Source organism: Manacus vitellinus, unplaced genomic scaffold (genome assembly GCF_001715985.3).
Source record: "Manacus vitellinus isolate BGI_N305 unplaced genomic scaffold, ASM171598v3 scaffold_50_pilon, whole genome shotgun sequence".
NCBI lineage: Eukaryota > Metazoa > Chordata > Aves > Passeriformes > Pipridae > Manacus > Manacus vitellinus.
Window position 1 is genome coordinate 1,879,953 of NW_021940612.1, and position 18,507 is coordinate 1,898,459.

An 18,507-nucleotide genomic window follows, 5' to 3' on the forward strand; every position below is an offset into this window, starting at 1 on the left:
GGTGTATTTTCTCTTTCCAGAGAACTAACTAATTACAAACTTAATATTTCTAGATAGTTTAGTAAGTGCTAATAGGTACGTCTGTCTTTCTGAACACTGGAAGAGCTTTTTTCTTATCCTTGCAAATAGTGTGTTTTGAAAGGAGGGAAAGAGAGGTATCATTTTCACTTGGAATTAATTAGATGAGGTCTTTCTATCTGTCAGTGATGGTTACCATAGAAACACACTAATGGGTTTGCTATTCTTGAAATGGATTCAACTTGAAATGGATTCAGCTTTTTAAACTGCACTCTAAAATGTGTTTTGCAGGCACTTAAGTGACTGCTTAATTTGACAATTACCTGCACTCAGGGATACCAAGTGTTCTGTTTTTTCAGTGCAGAATAATACTATCCTTCTTAGTGCCTTTGTGGAATATCTTCATAAACATATCTTTATTTGATTTCCTTTCATAGATCAATTTCTGTTTCTCTATGTCTTAGTTTTTTGTTGCTTTGTTTTAATTTCATACAGCTGAAAGAAACTTTCATGGCATTTGCTCAGATTGTTTAAAGAAGGGTTTTGATTTGCAGTTCTGGTATGTTTTTCCCTTTAAAAGACTGAGTTTTGGGGGGTGGATGGGAGTGGGGTGAAGAGAGAAGTAGTTTCTTGGGGTTTTTGGTTTTATTTGTTGGGAAGGGGGTTGTTTATTTGTTTTGCATCTTTTCACTGTTTAGTACTCTTTTTGTTGCTGTGGAGCCTGAAATCTGAAAGACAGATAGTAACAACAGATAAATTATAGACAGAATTATTCTAGGTGTGGTGACAAAAATCTGAAAAGTTAAGTCCTCCACAGGTAGCCACATGAGGTTTGATGAAATACTGCATGGAAATTACTTAATTTTTCACTAAAATACATGGTTCCTTACGAAGAGAAAGCACGGGCAACTGAAAAAATCTCACGGAAAAAAGGAGAAAGTTTTAGTGCCAATAATGCTGTCTAGTCAACATTCCTGTGGGACTTGACTGGTTTTTGTGAATTCTGTACAATTCTACAGCTAGAACTGTACCATTGACTGATCATCTTCCAGACTTTTTTCAGTGCCTAGAAATACAAAATGTACTGAGTACTTGTTGAGCTGTCATGCAGATCTTTAAAGGTGAAAATAAGCTGAATGAGGCCTGTGTTGTACCCAGGAAGAGCTATGTAGGACCGATTACGTAGCACTACTGTGCTGTAGATATAGTGTAAATGTTTATACATTATTTTCGCTTTTATAAAAGTTGTTCAGAATAGCTAGATAGCAGTTCAGTATTAGGAATTAGTGTTTAGTGTTTATTGTAGTTTGACAGTTTCCAATGACTTCTGGATTATTGAAGTTTTACACTTTTCATTTGTTCTGCAAATTTTGTTGGCTTTGACTGTTTTTAAAGATTAAAGCAATTTCATTTGGAGGGCTTCCAGGGGAAATATTTTACTCTGTTGCTTCCTCTGCTTTCCTCCTGTTGGATTCTGAGAGACAGCTTGCTTTTAGGCTAATTTGATGAAGTTAAGTAGAGCAGTAGTGTTGTGTAAAGATACATCTACTACAGCTTTGCATATTGCTAACATATAATTTTGCATAACACATAATATTGCATACTCCTACTGAGAGGTGCTTTCTCTGGTGAAGTATTATGCAGTATTTACTGCATTGTGTCAATTGATAAACAAGTGAATTTTTAACATGCATGCTATTTTTATGTTTATGAACTATATTCCTGTTCTCCAAGTAGGAAGAGTGAGGACAAGCACTGGAAAGACATTTTAAGTCGAATTGGGATTGCTGTTAGTAATGGTGTCTCCCACTTTCCTTTCAGGTTGTTTGCATCCGTTCTACATGGAGTGCGCTGTCGCCGAAGCTGAGTTGTGATACAAGACCCCTCATTTTAAAAGCTCTGAATGAATTGTTTGCCCTGGTTCCCTCATTAACAGTGAATACAAATGAATTTGAGGTATGTACTCATGGACTAAGGTGAGTCTTTCTTTTATTGTATCTTTGTATATAGCTTTTAAATGAGCCTGCTTGTTTTTAATTTATCATAATGCACATTCCATACAGTTTCACAATTTTTGCTTGCATTAGTGAGTCCTGGGAAATATGTAAGGAATTCCAGTGCAAGGTTAATCTATGGTTTCCCTCTCCTAGAGTGTGAGGACAGGTGAACATGTCTGGAGTTCAAACCTGTACTCTTTTTTATAGCTCAGTGCATGTTGATGTTGCAGCAGTTTGTTTCAGGTAACTGCCCCTATTTCAACTGCTTATTTAGCTAAAGAAAACATAAACGCATATTTTGTTTTCTTTTTTAGAAATTCAAAGCCCAAGTTATCAGCTTCCTCTGGAACAACACGCAGAACAAGGTGGGTGATACAACTGAAAATGTTGATTTCTGATGTCAGCAACTGGACATTAAGTTTTGTACTTTTCTGTCAAGACAGTGTCAGTAATCTCATTTCCGAATAGGGTTTTCTGCTTGTTGCTGGCCATTTAATACTGTTTTTGAAGCAGTGTACTGCACATGAAAGATGATCCTAACATCTGCCAAGGAGAATTATAACACAAACTAGTTTGACTTCCTCTGGAAGATTTCAGCGTCAACATGGTGAAGCATTCTTGACAAAGATGCTGCTGCGACAACTAACTCAATTCTTTTGTAGAGTACTGTAGTGCAGTGGGAATGTTTGACTATAAACCACCATGGGGCTGGTGGAACTAGTGTGTTTTAGTTTAAATGCAGCTTGTATATTTCTACCTGAAATACCCTCAGAATGCTTGCTATGAAGCCTAGATAATTGGTCTTCCTACTTTGCATTGTGTGTATATAAAGTAAGCAATTGAGAGTGTGCTTCAGAAAAACATTGTTATGGGTTTTTTTATCAGCATTCAGTAGTTACTTGATAAGCTCTTTGTATGTGGAGTTTCCAGTAGGTAGCAATAGCATATGCTGTGTTTCTGATCTTCTTTTTCTTATTATTAATTTTCTAGGATGCTCTGGTAGCCATTTCAGCCTATAAAGCACTGTCATCATTTGGCTCTGAAGAACATACAATTCTTCATCTTCCTGAACAGGTAACCATATTGTATGTTTAAATAGTAAGGACATCTGACACCTCCATCTGACATGGGTTATATCCTCTTGAAAGGGAAACCAGGCCATGTGCTTTCTCCACCAGACAACTAGAAGAACCTCATGGAGGAATACAAGCTCCTGCTCGTGAAATGAGATAGTATTGTCTTGATGAGCAGGAAAAGGCACAAATGAAGCTCAATGAGGGCTTAGCAGTTATTTTGTTAGTTAAATCATCAGGTTTTGGGGATTTTATGGTCTTCTATTAATGGTTAACTAAGCAGACCTTGTGATTGGTGCTTCATCCATTGCAGTATACTTACGCTTAGTGCTTTTGTTCCTGAGATGGGTAAGTCAATTTGAAAAATGGGTGCTGTTTTTGGAATTAAGCTGAAAAGTTTTCATGTGTTTTTGTTCTGAACTTTTACTGTATAACATTTTGCTTTTTTGTCAATAAAGTAAGTCAGAAAGGAATTGAGGTATTTATTTGAAAGTGATTTAAGTATGTAGACTGCTGTTAGAAACTTCTGGTCAGTTGACTCAGTAACCTTACAAAATGAAGGAGTACAAGGAGATGAGCACAAGGTCATCTATGTGACTTTTCTTTAAAGTAATGTTGTACAAGAGACTAGGCAGTACTCAGTAGTACATTGGTACTTTATGGCATAGTATATACTTCTGTAAGGTTTTATTTACAAGATAGGCACCATTTGCATATTGCAACTGGCTGTTATGAAAAGGTTGCAATAAACAATTTTAAAATTAAAAAGAATAATTTATATAAATCCATTAGAAGATTTCAGCATAAACCTTACAACTGAAATTATATTTTACATAGAAGACCATGAGATAGAATGAGGGAAATGTCTAAACACTGCTGCAATACTAAATCTTTCACAGTAGTACATAGTTCTGTATTGTTGATACTTTACTTTACACTCATTAGAAAATGAGTAAGTATGTTTTAACTGAAAGCAGTGTAAATATGTTGCAGTTTTTCAGGTTCTAAAAACTAGTATGTAAAAATAACATCTAGCAAAAATGTTCTATGTATATTGAAGTGCCAGTATAAAACATTGTTAAATTGAAGAAGAATCAGAGTGAAAATAAAATTTTATGAATATTAGTTCAGTCTGTAAGTGCCAAGATGAATTTTACTATTACTGATGTGGATTTACATACCCTGTGATTTTTATCCACTGCTGTTGCCTTTCAGTAAGGTAGAAGCTTTTATTCAGTCAACTTCAAATTAGTAAAATGGAGTTAAATTAATGAAATGAGGAAGTTTTCATATTTAGCTTTTCATATTTATTTTTGACTCTTGGAATCATGCATGATAATGAGGATTTGGAATCTTTGTGCTGACATTTAGTTTTTGTTAAATCCTGCAGGCACGACCAGACGGTTACTTGCTGAAGGAAACAGACATGAATGAAGATGAAGAGGAGCAGGAGGCAAATCTTTTTGTTCCAGGTTCTTCATATATCAAGCTGTTGTCTCTAACACCAGCTTCTGTTTTAGGAGGTATAATATATCCAGTATTTGAGGTTACTTTGCAGATATATAATCACAGTAACTGTACAGACATGTGGCTCTTTTATAATGAAGTATCATGTTAAAGTGCTGCCTTTTTATTTGTTTGTTTCTTAACAAATGACAGAAAAAAATGTAAAAGTTCAGAGGAAAATAAAGCCCCTAACCCATTTTTAGGAAGATGGTGTGTCAGAGGTCCTGATGATGGGGAAAAATGCTTACAGTTAAAAAACTCTTATCTGTCCTACGGGGAAAGCCAGTTTCATATTATTTACTTCAAGTACCCATGACTTCAACAGAGAGGAATGAGCAGATGTTTTAAAAGGCAACTCTGTATTTTAGCCCAGCACAGACTGAAGTAAAAAAGTGTTTTTTAACCAGAGTATTAATGACATGAAAACAATGCTGTTTACAAAATCTGCTTAATTGATGAAATGTTAGTGCTATGCCTAAATCCTAATTGTAGGGATGCATATTGATATTGAAGTATGCATCAACAGATGGCTGGTTGATGCACTTGTTCTGAAACCTGTGCAGTTGAATCACCTTCCATATTTGAGAGTTTTGTTGTTCACTTGATTACTTTCAGAAATGCTGAAAGTACTTTCACTTCCAGTTACAAGATTGAGATGTTGTGCTGGGACGTAGGCATTATTCTTTAATTCTTAGTAGAATGCCTGGGATCTTGATGTGTGATTGCAGCCTATAAACATTGCCATGAGATAGTAGTAGTGTTTTGTAGTATTTTCCCCCAGTGGGGACTCCTAAAAAGATCCATTCATCAAACTCTGCATGCATTGGCATCTGGAGTATGTGCAACCTCACCTGGAGAGTCTAACTACTAAGTCCTGGAAGCTTTGTGGGGAAGAGTGATATAACTTACTTCAATGAAGGAGAGTGATGTATCTTGACAGAAAATGCAAGCTGAGCAATGAGTGCTGAGATAGCCAGCTTCCTAGGAAGATGCTATGCCAAAATGGATTTTAAAGTGAACCGAATGAATACAAAGATGCAGCTACCACAGACTGGTATCAAAATATACTTGAATCCAGACATTCAGGGAATAATTTCTCCTTAAGAGGTGTCTTCTAATGCTGATAGTTAACACAGAGAGCAGAACAAAAGTTGAGCAAAAGCTTTAGTGACTGGCAGGAGTGATTGCTGTGATTTAATTGCTCCAGTGAAAGAGTATGAAACTGGATTCATGAGACATTGTCCAAGACAGGCCTGAGAGCCACGAAGTCTCTGTTCTATGGGAACTGAATCTGTGTCATCTCATCTGCTGGAATCCTGCTGTTACACATTATTGAGATTACTTCAGTACTTTCTTACTACTTAGGAGTAGGACTGAGCTGCTTTTTAAGAAAACAAACTCTGTTTCTGAGTTTTCCCTGAAGTCCTTCTTAGTGCACATCAAATCAACTGAAACTTCTAAAGGAAGTTTAGCTTGCTGCTTGTGAGAGCTCCCTCTTTGCTTTTCTGTATTGATTCTTTAAACTTTGAATTCCTGCTTATTTCTGTTGCCTCCCTCTCCTTTAATCCTTGCAGGAGGAGAAGAATCTTTAGACTTTTTTCAGACTCTGCATGTTTCTTTATGAAGAGCTGAACAATTAATGCTATGACAGCTGCAGTTAAAAAGTTCCAACTGAAAGGTGGGCTTGGTGCCTTATTACTGAATTGTGGGATTTTTCCAAGTGCCTTCTTCAGCTGTGTGGGAGGAAAATGTCTAAGCTTGCAAACAAATCTATAGGGACTATTTCTGCAACAGAGCTGAGGAAAAATTAGAGGCAAACTAAAAGTAGATTTTTATATGACAGTTGGAACATGCTGCAGTTCCAGTTTACTATAGCTGTCTGCTTATATGAAATGTTGGAAAGTGGAGTTTTAGATAGCATTTTCTCTCAAACTCCTTTAAAACTGATTTCAGTTTTCATATTGTTTTGAAGCATTGGGGTGCACAGGATATCAGAAGGGTTATAACAACCTTAATTTTTTTACTTTAGTAGTTTTTCATTCTGAATGCCTGAGACGTGTCTCAAACCTGGTAGTCAGAGAATTAAAAATAATCCCATATAAAGGACTATAAACTTGATATTATTGTTGTTGTTGTTGTTACTAGTAGTAACTACTAGTTACTACTAGTAACAAGAGATTTTACTACTACTACTACTACTACTACTACTACTAATAATAATTTTGTTGCTGTGATGTTTGTTGTCTTTTTTTACCTTCAGATTGATTTCAAGCATTAAAATATTCTTGCATTTGCTGCACATCTAGTTGTTTCACTAAACATATCCAGATTTTGTAGTTTGAGTTTTACCTGCTGGTCTAGAGCTTTGGGTTGTGTCTTGCCTGAAGAATTGCTTTTGAACGACTTGGAAATATTAAGTCCTTTGGCATAATCAGCAAATGCAGTAATATGACATCAATGACATACTACTACCTGTACTATGTTGTCTCTGTCAATATGAATGGTTTCCAGCAGAGAAATAACTTCCACTTTCAGTGAATTTCTTTTCTATTGTAGCTACCCTAAACAAAAAAGTTTTTTTATGAAAATCACAGACAGGTGGGTGGGTAGTGTTTTCATGTCAGTAAGTATATACTCTTCCAATAAAGGATTGGGTACAAAGAGTTTCTGTCTATTATCACTGTAGTGAAAATTGCTAAATTATTCTGCAGGTTTTGTTTGAAGAGTATTGGCATTATAGGTGGAGAAAAAGGATCCCCAGATGAGATGCCCTTCCTGACAGGCTACAAAAACATATTGGATTGAGACTGCAACTCCACTGTGGAGTTGAAATGGGAAAGAACATTGCTGAAAATCAAGGGAACTTGCTGAAGATACAAAGTGTGAGAAAGTTTAAGTATACAACTGTTTTATTCCAAGATGACGTGGATGTTTCTTGAGCTTGGAAAGGATGAATGAATGCTTCTAGTTCCTAGGCAAAGCAGGACTGCATGGGATTTATGAAATTGGCCAAAGTTTCAAGCCTAATGTGTAACAGTTCTTATAAATCCCCTTAAAACTCATTTGTGTAGTGAAAGCACTAAGAGCCTTATCATGTTTGCAAGATATGCTGGTACAGTGTTGGGTCTCAGTTGTCATGGCCAGTCTTCGCGAACGAAGATTTGGGAAAGGTCTTTACCCTTTGAGCCTGCGCAGTGGATTTTTTAGGTGAGACACAGTGTGCGCTGAACTGAGCCCACCCTTTAATCCTGAGGTTCATCTGCCGGGGCCGAGCGAGCTGGGACGGTGGCAGCGAGGTCCTCAGGACGTAGGTTTGTTTAGAGTGACCTTCTCTTAGATGGATGGCCTTACAGGGCTGACGAGCTTCATCTGCCCGGGGGAGTTCCCTGACTGGGAATTGAACCCGGGCCACAGCGGTAAGAGCGCTGCATCCTCACCACTAGAGTACCCAGGGGGCCCGGGTCTCAGTTGTGATGTGGTAACAAACACCATGCAGTCATATCTATGTACATACAGAAATATGACCTGTTTTTCCCAATGTGTACCTCTAGAGGCTGCTTCAGATTGACTTTGCAAATGGACAATAACTTGATATTAATTCTGTATAATTTTAAACCTGGTTAGGCTATAAAATGCATAGCTTGAAAGCACAGAGCCTAATAAAAATTTGTACTGCTATATTAAAAGAAATTGAGGTCATACTTCTATCTGTATCCCCTATTTGCATATACACACTCTTTCTGCATCTACCCTCTTTGCATTGTACTTCTTCTAAATCTCTTTAAGAACAACCTGTTTTTAGAGACAGTGTTTTTCACTGTGTTGCTCAACATCAGTTCTATTTTTCATTGTCCTTCTGTCAGCGTGTGCTGCTGTTACTGGTGTATCAGTAAAAGAATGCAGTCAGTCGAGAGCTCATGGAATAGTTAGAGCTGTTTTCCTTCCCAGCCTTGAAAATACTTAGGTCAACTTTGAATAAAGTAGTTTTTTACTGGAATTCCTCACGTTTTTTATTTTCAGCAGCCTCCCTTGATTTTCAGCATTGCTATATCCCCACTTCATTGGAATTACAGGTGGAGGAAAAAAATCCCTGGATGTAGGTACGCTTGCTACAACATCAAATTTAGACTGCTGCTCCACTATAAAGTTGAAGTGGGAAAGAAGCACTGGTTTCATTTTGGGTTTTCCAGGGTTAGTTATGTCTCTCAATCATCAGGCTCTGACAGTCTCTTGCCTTTCTCTTCATTGCACTGCACTTCATCAAGCATTTGAAGAGTTTGCAACATCACTGGTGAAACAGGAGATGACCAACATGCCCCGTGGTGTGTATCATTCTGCCTTGAGAGGAGGGATGACATGCTCACATCAGGGGAAGACAGTAGCAGGTGTTCCAAACTTCTTGCTGAAAATGTATGAGAGGAACAGGCAACCAGGCATGACACCAGGCCTTGCAGGTAAGCTATAACTTTCTTGAAGTTAGAGAGGTATTCATGCTTTGACCCAAAGATTTATCTGAATCTGAAGGTGAATCAGTTTTAGAACAATGATGTCTTATGCCACTTGGATATGCTTGCATATGTTTTTGAATTGTTGGCTTTATTAAGTTAACTTTGCTTTGGATTCTCCTCTGACTTTTGCAAGACTTCTGAACTATTAGTGCAAGTATTGGCATTGACCTTTCTTTTCCCCTTCCCTCCCACTTTAAGCTGGCATGTTGCTGTGTTATGACCTTCCAGTCCATATGGGCAAAGATGGCAAGCCTATTAATAGATTTCTGGCTAGCAGAGGGCGCAGTTTCCAGCAAATGTTGGTCGCCCTCATTCATGAGGTAAGTTGTTGCTGGCTTTTCTTCACTTTTCAAAAGTATTACACCTCCTTCCCTCCCTTACTCTCTCATTTGTTTATCCTAATTAGCTATTGGTATCAGGTAGGAATGGCATGTATGAATGTATCATAATTAACTAAGCTTCCTGTGAGGGACATCTAGAATCATCAAGTCCAACCATCAACCTAGTGCCGCCACGGTCACCCAGCTTCACTAACTTGAATTGAATGTGTGAATGCTTTTTTTAAATGTTCACTCTCAAAGTGCCTCTTCTAAAAATCAGAAGAACAAACAGAAGGTGACCTTTGTCTTTATCTGCCTTGCAGAGTACTATTCCTACCTGTTACACACCTGTTGTGTGTAACCAATTGTAGATGAATAGCAGGTCTGAACAATGATGGGACTCCATGGAGAAACAACATCTACACTTTGCTAAGACTTGCTATTTTATTCTGTCTCTTAAGTGTTTCAGCTCCCTGACCTATTACACTTACACTGCTGAAATCATGCAGTTACTTTTGATGTGGTTTTGGAAAAAGGGCATGAAATAAGCCCCCACTTAATCATTAAGGAAAATAAAGTGCTTGTAATTGCATCTTTCAGAAAATTTAGAATTACAATACTTTTATGGTTAATGCGAAAGCTGATCTTTGAAAATTTTGAACAGCAGTAAAAGAAAAAAAAAATCAAGTAGTTAAACTGGATCCAGGGAAATAAGTGTTCCTTTCACAATTTTATGCCAATGAAAGCTGCTTTTACTACAAGTGGAAGTGTGTTAAACTCTTTAGAAGTTCATAAAATAATTCTGTTAATACAATCATTTTATATTGCTGTAGAGGTTAATTACAAGCATCTGGGACAGTGATCTGAGTCCTGATTTTGGTTTGTGACTGTCACCCAACATATGTGGGGCTTACCTGCTCTGAAGTTCCTCTGTGATGCTGGTAAAATCACTGCCACCAAACACCTTCTATTAGGAAATAAGTGTAGCATGGGGTTTGAGTGGGAAGATTGTGGAAACAGAGCTTGAAGAGTTTTCTGTTTATAAACTGAAAGTCTGATGCAGAACACATGCATCTACCGTGGATAATGTGCAGGGGCTATGTTCTGATCTTGTGATGCATGTTCAAGGCTCTCTCTGGGATTTGCTCTCAAGTCCTTTTTCCTGTGTGTTCACACTGTGATTATATTAGTTAACTTTCTCAGTCTTTTTGAAGCAAGCAAGCCAGTTCCTTCTCTAACAAACCTGTCTGTGGCAGAGTTTACCTGAAGTTTTCAGTCAAGTGATGTGAATGTGTGCCATGCTGAAATTGGCTGCTTCTGCCTAGTGCAGTCTTCCCACTCTGTACCATCACTCAAACATTTCCATTTTCTAGCATGCACATTGAATCTTTACCTTCCATACAATAGCATAGTCATTCTGGTCCTTCAGGACTGAAAAACCACAAAAAGTAATAATCATATCTTGTGGACACAGAAATACCACGTGGACCCCAGTGGAAGTTAAGCCAGGTGGTACAAGGACAAAAGCCAGTCTGCACCCGTTGGACTGGGGCATAGAAATCCATCTCTGGTGCTGTGTTACAAAGTCAGTGTCCGCGAGATTATGACGTACTTTATATGTCAAGTTCTTCTCTTAAACTAGAAAAATAAAAAACCCAAACACCACTTTTGAACACAGATCTCAAGGTATCTAACCGTGTATGCAGATTTAATAGGTATTTTCCATCTTGACATCTTTACTGCTAAAGAATGAAAGCAGAAACTGAAGATAATACCCCTCATCATCACAAGAGTGTAAATGAATGTTTTAGATTGTTTTCTAACTATTTGGTTGTCCAGTGGAGAGCACCAGGGGAATTCCACAGGGGTATGTCAGAGTATGTCAAGGGAACAGATGTAGAGTAATGAGGTATTAATGAAGGAGGGGCTTCCACAGTATCCAGAAAGAAGATCTTTGCGGTTTATGTAATTGCTTCATTCAGTGGGACCAGGGTTCAGGACCAGAGGTTCTGGAGAAAAGCATATTTAATTGTGTTACAATAAAAGGCATGTATGAAAGTTTTATGAGTTGAATTACAGTGGGATAAGGATCAGTTCTAAACTACGTTAGAAACATTTGCCTGTTGCCCTGCTAAAACATCAAATAAAATCTCTGGAAAACAAAATATAAATTTACTTTTATGTACTAACAGTGATTATAAAATCCAGCAGCACATCAAAAATTGACTTTTTTTGTGCAAACAAGCTACCTTCATAGAAACACAGCCTTAAAATGCTTTGCTGGACAAAATATGGGGGTTTTATTGAATGTGATGAACTGGATAAAGTTAGTGAATATATACCAATGGCTGGAGACAGAAATATTTTACTAAGCATCTCAGTACTTTACCAGGTCAATTGATTTTCTAGTAAAACTAGAAATAAATCCAAATATGTTTAAAATATAAACTTAAACACAAAATATTTTCAGACAGTGCTAATTGCACCCTTTTAGTGAAAATCTACCATAATTCTAAAATCGTGATCAAGAATCAGTATTTCTGTTCTTAGTTTACACTGCTTTTAAAGACAAAGTTTTTTCTTGCAAAAAAAGCAAGTACATAGAGACAGTTGGAGTCAGGGTTGTCAGAAAAAAGGTGTTTGGGCCTTTGTCTAGATGAGAAGCCAGTCCCTGGACTCATCGGACTAAATTTCATGCCTTAGTATTTACTTAGTCCTCAGTGTTCCTCGGGGGAGCAGAGTTTAACAGTAAAACCAGAGAGCCTAAGCTATAAAGCTGCCAAATAGCAGTGCTGGTAGAAGGAAATTGGGTTAGTAGGAACTAGGCCTGTCTTTTCCCTGCAGTGGCTATAGGAATTAATGTGTTTTTGTAAAGTAATTTCTTCAGAGTTCAACACAGCATATTAAACAGATTTTTTAGGGGGGTTAAATTACCAGAATGACACTTTTTTGCTACTGTTTGGACTCTTTTATTGGGAGTGGGGTGGATATGGGTTAACACTTATAGTGACTTTTTAATAAAGCAAAAAGTGTTCTGTTTAAAAGAAGTCTTAAAGTTGCCTTTGAAGCATTGAATTCAGCATAAAGCTCTGAATAAAGTGTGAGGTTAATGTAAACATCAAGAAAATACAATTAATTGGGAGATATCAGGCATTCATTTATTTTATCTCTAAAAATGTCCACCAGTTGCCATTTTCTTAGTTAGGACTGAGCAGTCATCACCGTATTGGGATTATAAAGCGTTTCTCTTTTCAGTGATTTGATCTATGCTCAAATAGAAATGAACCCACAGATTGCAAATCTGTCTGTATCTTTGTATGCTTAGTTGCCATTATTGAACTTAGTTTTTTTTACAGTGGGGGCACGATGAGGGGCTTGAGAAAATCTGTTTCACCTTTGAGATTCTTTATGTATAAAACTGTGATGCCTGAGATCCTGCTACCAAAAAAATGAGTTACATGAGGTATGCAGAGGAAAGATTTTCTTGTGTATTTAAGTCTTTGTAACATACAAATAACAAATACTTGGGTTTAGCTTCCATTCAAATCTAACAATAACAGCAGCACAAGATAACTTAATATTCAGTCTTAATGGGCCAGACTTATTTTATCTCCTAGTTACTGTTCTAGCTGAGGAATTGGATGCATCTGTAATACCTCTCAGCAGCATGAGATTAAGATGCAGAAGAGTTTTTTGTTATTATTTGAATGGGTATCTCATGGGAAGAAGAAAATATGTTAAATAATCTGTGGTATGTTTGAAATGCTGTATTGTTCTTTATAGGTCACTGGTGACTTAAAAGAGGAAGATTATCATTCTCCAGAAACAGGGATGTGCTGTTTGGTAGATTATTAAACAGAGCTTGTTAACCTCACTCTGAGAGGACATGTTAAGTTACTGTAGTCACAGTGGTCAGAAGTTTTATAGACCATGGGTTTTCTTTTTTTTCTACGGCTGCCTGGATCCTACTGTACAAGAAGTCTCCAAATTTATCACGGTCATCTGAACTAGATTAGCTAATAATTACCTGTGACTGTTTCAGGTTTTGGAACTAATTCTTCCTAGGAATGCATAGGAATAATTTCTTACCAGATTCACTTATCTGTTATGAAAATGAATGAGGATGAATAGTCACATATGTTCACATTATGTACCATATGTCTTGGTGGTTCTCTTAATGTATGTTTTGGAAAGTAATTAGGCTTTCAGCCAGCTACACATCTTTTTGTTCTCTAGTGGAGGTGAAGGCAACTGTTCATGCTACATGCAAAAAGCACAGAGGCAGACTGCTTTTGGCAGACTGATGTGGTAAATGGTGGCTTTGACAGTCTGAACTGGTGCAGCTGTTTTTTAAATGAAGGAGGATGGTCTTGGCTTTGCATGTTTCTCAATATTCAAGTGCTTTCTATGTGTTTGAAATAGCTCCAAGTTATTTTGCCCTAATGATGAGTCCTATTTACAGACACAATTACAAAGTTGGGTTCCAGTGGTGAGTTGTACAGTATTAAATACTCCTCTACAAGTAATAATCATGTTAGGCATTCTGTATACTCATGGAAGAAGCATTCCCTGCTTTTTTTTTGAAGTGTGTTCATTAGATATGCTGTGATGACATGCATCTTTGAGAAGTCAAGTGGAAAGCTTCTTCTGTACATTTCTTTTCTTGTTCGGTTTTGTTGTAATCAGGATATTCAAGAACTTATTTAAACCTAATATGTGAAGTACCTTAATAAGACAATTGGATTTTCTGGAACAGAATTCACTGTAGTGTATTCTTCTGTGCCTGGATATTTCAGTGCCTGGATCTAGTTCAGATTATGAACTACTTTGTGCTGATTTCTACTACTGAATTTACTCAATGTATTTCCTCCAGTGATGAAACAGTATTCAGAAATTAAGTTTGTTGACAGGTTTTTGCTGTTCTCCTCCTCAGTCTACTGCACCTCGGACACAGACAGTCAATTTTTTTCTCACAAAGTAATGTTGGGGGGTGGATTTGGAAGTGTACGCATGCAAGTATGTTAAAAAGAGCCTCTAAGCAAAGTTGAAAATTAAAAGAGATGCTGCTTCACTATTACATTTATACAGACATGTAATGCTAGTGTTGTTTATGAAATCACTGAAATGGCACTTTACATGTCCCATATGAGAGGGGCATTTAAATACATGCCTTAACATTTCAACTGACATAAAGGTATTTAAAACACATTTTCAAGAACACACGTTTGTTAGAGGTGAACTGAATTTAGGGACTATGTGAGTTGGCAGGGCTATCAAGGTGGAAATCTGTTGTACTTTGTAAAAGAACGTACTAGGATTCCCAGTCTCCCTGCTGTACTGCAGATTTTAAGATAGGCCGTAAATACTAATAATATCGTAGTTTCTCGGTTCTTTAAGCAGTATTATCTCAATTAGATACCCAAGGAAATGGTAGAAATGTGCTTAATTTCACTGTTACCTGCATTTTTTTGCGTGTGCCCTGTGCTGGCTGTGTATCAGTGTAAAACAAGTGATGAGGCAGACCCCCACCTTACCACAACCTCCTTTAAGGTAGTTGTAGAGAGTGGCAAGGTCTCCCCTGAGTCTCCTTTTCTCCAGGCTTAACAACCCCAGCTCCCTCAGCCACTCCTCATAGTGCTCCAGCCCCTTCACTGGCTTCATAGCCCTTTTCTGAGCCCAGGACTTAACACGGGATTCAAGGTGCAACATCCCCAGTGCTGAGTACAGGACAACAATCACTTCTCTGGTCCTGCTGACCACACTCTTTCTGATACAAGCCAGGATGCCATTGGCCTTCTTGGCCACCTGGGCACACTGCCGGCTCACGTTCAGCCGACTGTTGACCAGCACAAGTCTAAATGGTGTAGAAGTCTAAAACAGTTTGAGAGTAGAGGCAAAGGGGAAGACTCGACTTGCTGCAGATTCCTTGGGAACCCAAGGCAAGCAATTCTAACTAGGACCTTGATTGCTTATCAGTTTTTGGAGGAGTTGATAAGCAGAGATGAGAGGGGTGTGTGAAGAAAAGTTTGGCTAAAAAGAAAGGACTAGTGTTAATGTGTCATTTAAAGATGAGACTTCCTCTTTTACTACAGGGCATATTTGTATCAGCTGTGGGGTGGAGTAGGTAATCTCTCTTGGTTGACTTTTAGAATGCTTTTATTTGTATAGAAGTATTAGTACTTATTCACAAGTCTTTAAAGTTCACTGCTAGCAGTGGGCATGAAGCTTTAACAGTGTCCTTTGTTTTTTGTTATAAAATCCGTGTAAAGAAAGAATATTTACTGCTTTTTATAGATCATGAGGGGTGTAAAATAGAGGTGATGAAGCAGGAAGACTTAGGAAAATAATTATGCAAAGGCAGGTCTTTATCTTAGTTAACCGTTCTGCCTTTAAAAGTATCTAACATTTTTAGAAATGATGAAGAAACGTTTGCCAGTGTTAAGTGTTGTGCTTATTGCCAGATACAGTCCACTGCTCCCTCTGGGTTCAAGGAATTGTTGCAATACCCGGAGCAACCAATTTTGACTGGGCTGGGTAATGAAGTTGAAAGTAACTTGGTGTGGGTAAAATCAGAAAGGAGAATGAAGTACATTACTATTTTAATTTCGTAGAGCCATGTGTAATGACCTGTGGGAGTGAGGGAATGATTGCCTGCAAATCATAGACTGGAGAACGTAGAATGTGCATATGCTAGACTTCATGTAACCACTTCTGACCTTTCTGGTGTGTTGCACAGGTTAACATTCAACCTTCTGAATGGCACTGCTCCATACTGCTGCCACAGTCCTGGTTAGGATTTATGAGTCGAACCTACAGTGCAGTCCTGCAGGTAATTTTGAGGTATATCATATTGTGCACATTAATGCTTATTCAAGTGGTATGAGTTTTATTTTTACCAGCAAGAGCACTCATACAAGTTACAAAAATATGAGGAAAAAAACCCTTGAGGTGTTTAATAATAAAATTTATGAAAAGAGAATAAAAATGAGTGTTCAGTTAATGGCAGTACAATCTGGGATACTTTGTAGAAGTATAACTTCTGGTTACAATTCAGGTTCATACAGCTTGTTCCTATGTCAACTTGCAGAATGTGTCATTTCTTAGAATTTTTAGAAGATGAAATTTTAGCTAGAGCTCTAGTCTGCTGCTTGGGTAGGAAGCTTGTGATAGTAGTACCGCTACTATAGGGGACAGAGGCTATCCCTATCGAGGGATGATTCATTAAAAAGAACTTCCCTTAATCAGCAGGTAATGCTGTCACACTGTAATAGCTTGTCTTCCAATTTTGTCAGCCTGGCTAATGATTAGGAAATATCTCAAATTCTCTCTTTTATTAGGTTAACTGACCTGATACCTAGATCAATGTAGTGTCATTTGTTTTTTCAACAGGAAAATTATCTAAAAAAGTTTTAGCAAATAGCTGCCTTCCAGAAGGCTTTCTTTGTGGTACTAAAAGGGCTTATTTGTTTGTATTTCCAGGCCACATCAGCTGCTTTCAGTGCAAGCAGCTCAGGTTGCTGAGCGAATTCTAGAAGTTTTGACTGCTGTGCAGCAAAACGTATGCTTCTGTCACATTTTCAAAACAAATTTTGTCTTGGCCATCAGCAAAATACCAGATTCTAAACTAAGCAAGTCTCATTACAAAGCAAGCAGCAGCTATTCAAATTGCAGTTTTAGGTCTTGGGGGACATTGTTGCTTGCATTTAATTACTTTCCTATTTCACTTCCCTTCCAAGACAAGATTTCACAAGAAGTTTGGCATTTACCAGGCTTGTTTCTGAAGAATCTGTAGAATTTGCCATTTTACAGGACAAACAGAGGCTGTTTTTGTTCCCTCCTACTTACTCTTTATGCTTATATAGTACATTTCATCCAAGGTGGCCAATAGAGACTACAATATAAGATGAGTAGTCTGGATAGTACATAATTCAGTATTTCTGAACAGCTATACTACCTTCTTTTTAGTCAGTGTGTTTTATAGGCTCCTTTGATCTTGGTGGAGAGTCACCTATTTAGTGTTATCTGAATATACAAGATTCACTGTATTGTATTCTGAAGTTGTTATGTACACCCAAACTACAACTGTTCAATAGCTGATAAAACACAGCATATCTGCCTGTATTTTTCACTTAAGGCTTAATAACCTACTAAGGAGCAGTAGTTGACAACCAAAACCAGTTGAGTTGTAGTTGTCCCACATTGGTGATGGAATATTAAAGCAAAGTTGGTTAATATGTTTAGATAACAATCGTTAGAGACCAGAATCCATATCACAGCTTTAAATGTACAGAAAGAATGATGTAGGAGGTTACAGGGAGGTTGGAGTCATACAAAGGAAAGAAATAAGTAATTCTGCTTTAAGTAGTGCATCAAGAAAGTGATGTTTTGCTGTTAGAATCCATTTTAGCTGACAGGCTTCTAAAGCTTATTCCCTGCTTGTTGCGCCCCTTCCCAAGGGAACTTGTCTCTGCACATACTAGATAGATGCCTCAGTATCTGTGGCTGTTTATGCCATCTGCAGCTTGTTTTTATCACTGAGAATAAAAAATGATGAATTTTTCTCCTTAATGTAGTGTATATTACAGTGAGAACCCAGAAGCGGAGATCACTTATGAAGTAGCCCTCAGGTTAAGAGCTACATGTGTTACCTGAGTGTTCTCTGAAGAAATCTTATGGTGATTGGCCATGTAAGATCCACTTTTGGCTTATTCTGCATTTCTACAGGGGAGGCAGGCAGAGCTGGAGATGCAGTTAAAACATGGAAAAGAGGATCCTGAAGAGGTGCAGTACAAACAATTTACAGCCTGGCTGTGGTAAGGAAGTGCCTGTCTGGTCCTGATCTCTTGTAATGGCAAGTGAGAGGACAGAGGAGGGCAGGATTTCAAAGTCTTTAATTTTGCACATTTTGAAGACTGTATGAGCACTAATAAAAATCAACAAGCAACTACCAGGTACGGTGACCCTGGTGGGGGAGGGGAGTGGACAGAAAGACTACTGGGTAACTGTAAGTATTCTCATATGCACAGATTCACAGGTACTTTCCCCTCTACAGAGCCTGAAAACTTTATAAGTTTATTTCCAGTGA

General features: G+C 37.8%; 1 protein-coding gene across 3 annotated transcripts in view; it reads left to right on the top strand.

Moving 5' to 3' along the window:
* The window catches only part of FOCAD (focadhesin), a 97,599-nt gene that overhangs the window by 47,291 nt on the left and 31,801 nt on the right, over positions 1-18,507 (top strand). For all 3 annotated transcript variants that reach the window (XM_018080970.2, XM_018080971.2, XM_029962904.1), the window contains 8 exons: positions 1,840-1,974; positions 2,330-2,380; positions 3,006-3,089; positions 4,479-4,611; positions 8,860-9,048; positions 9,301-9,422; positions 16,159-16,251; positions 18,147-18,235. In XM_018080970.2, the coding sequence (XP_017936459.2) occupies positions 1,840-1,974; positions 2,330-2,380; positions 3,006-3,089; positions 4,479-4,611; positions 8,860-9,048; positions 9,301-9,422; positions 16,159-16,251; positions 18,147-18,235 (896 nt within the window). The remainder of the gene's footprint in view (positions 1-1,839; positions 1,975-2,329; positions 2,381-3,005; positions 3,090-4,478; positions 4,612-8,859; positions 9,049-9,300; positions 9,423-16,158; positions 16,252-18,146; positions 18,236-18,507) is intronic.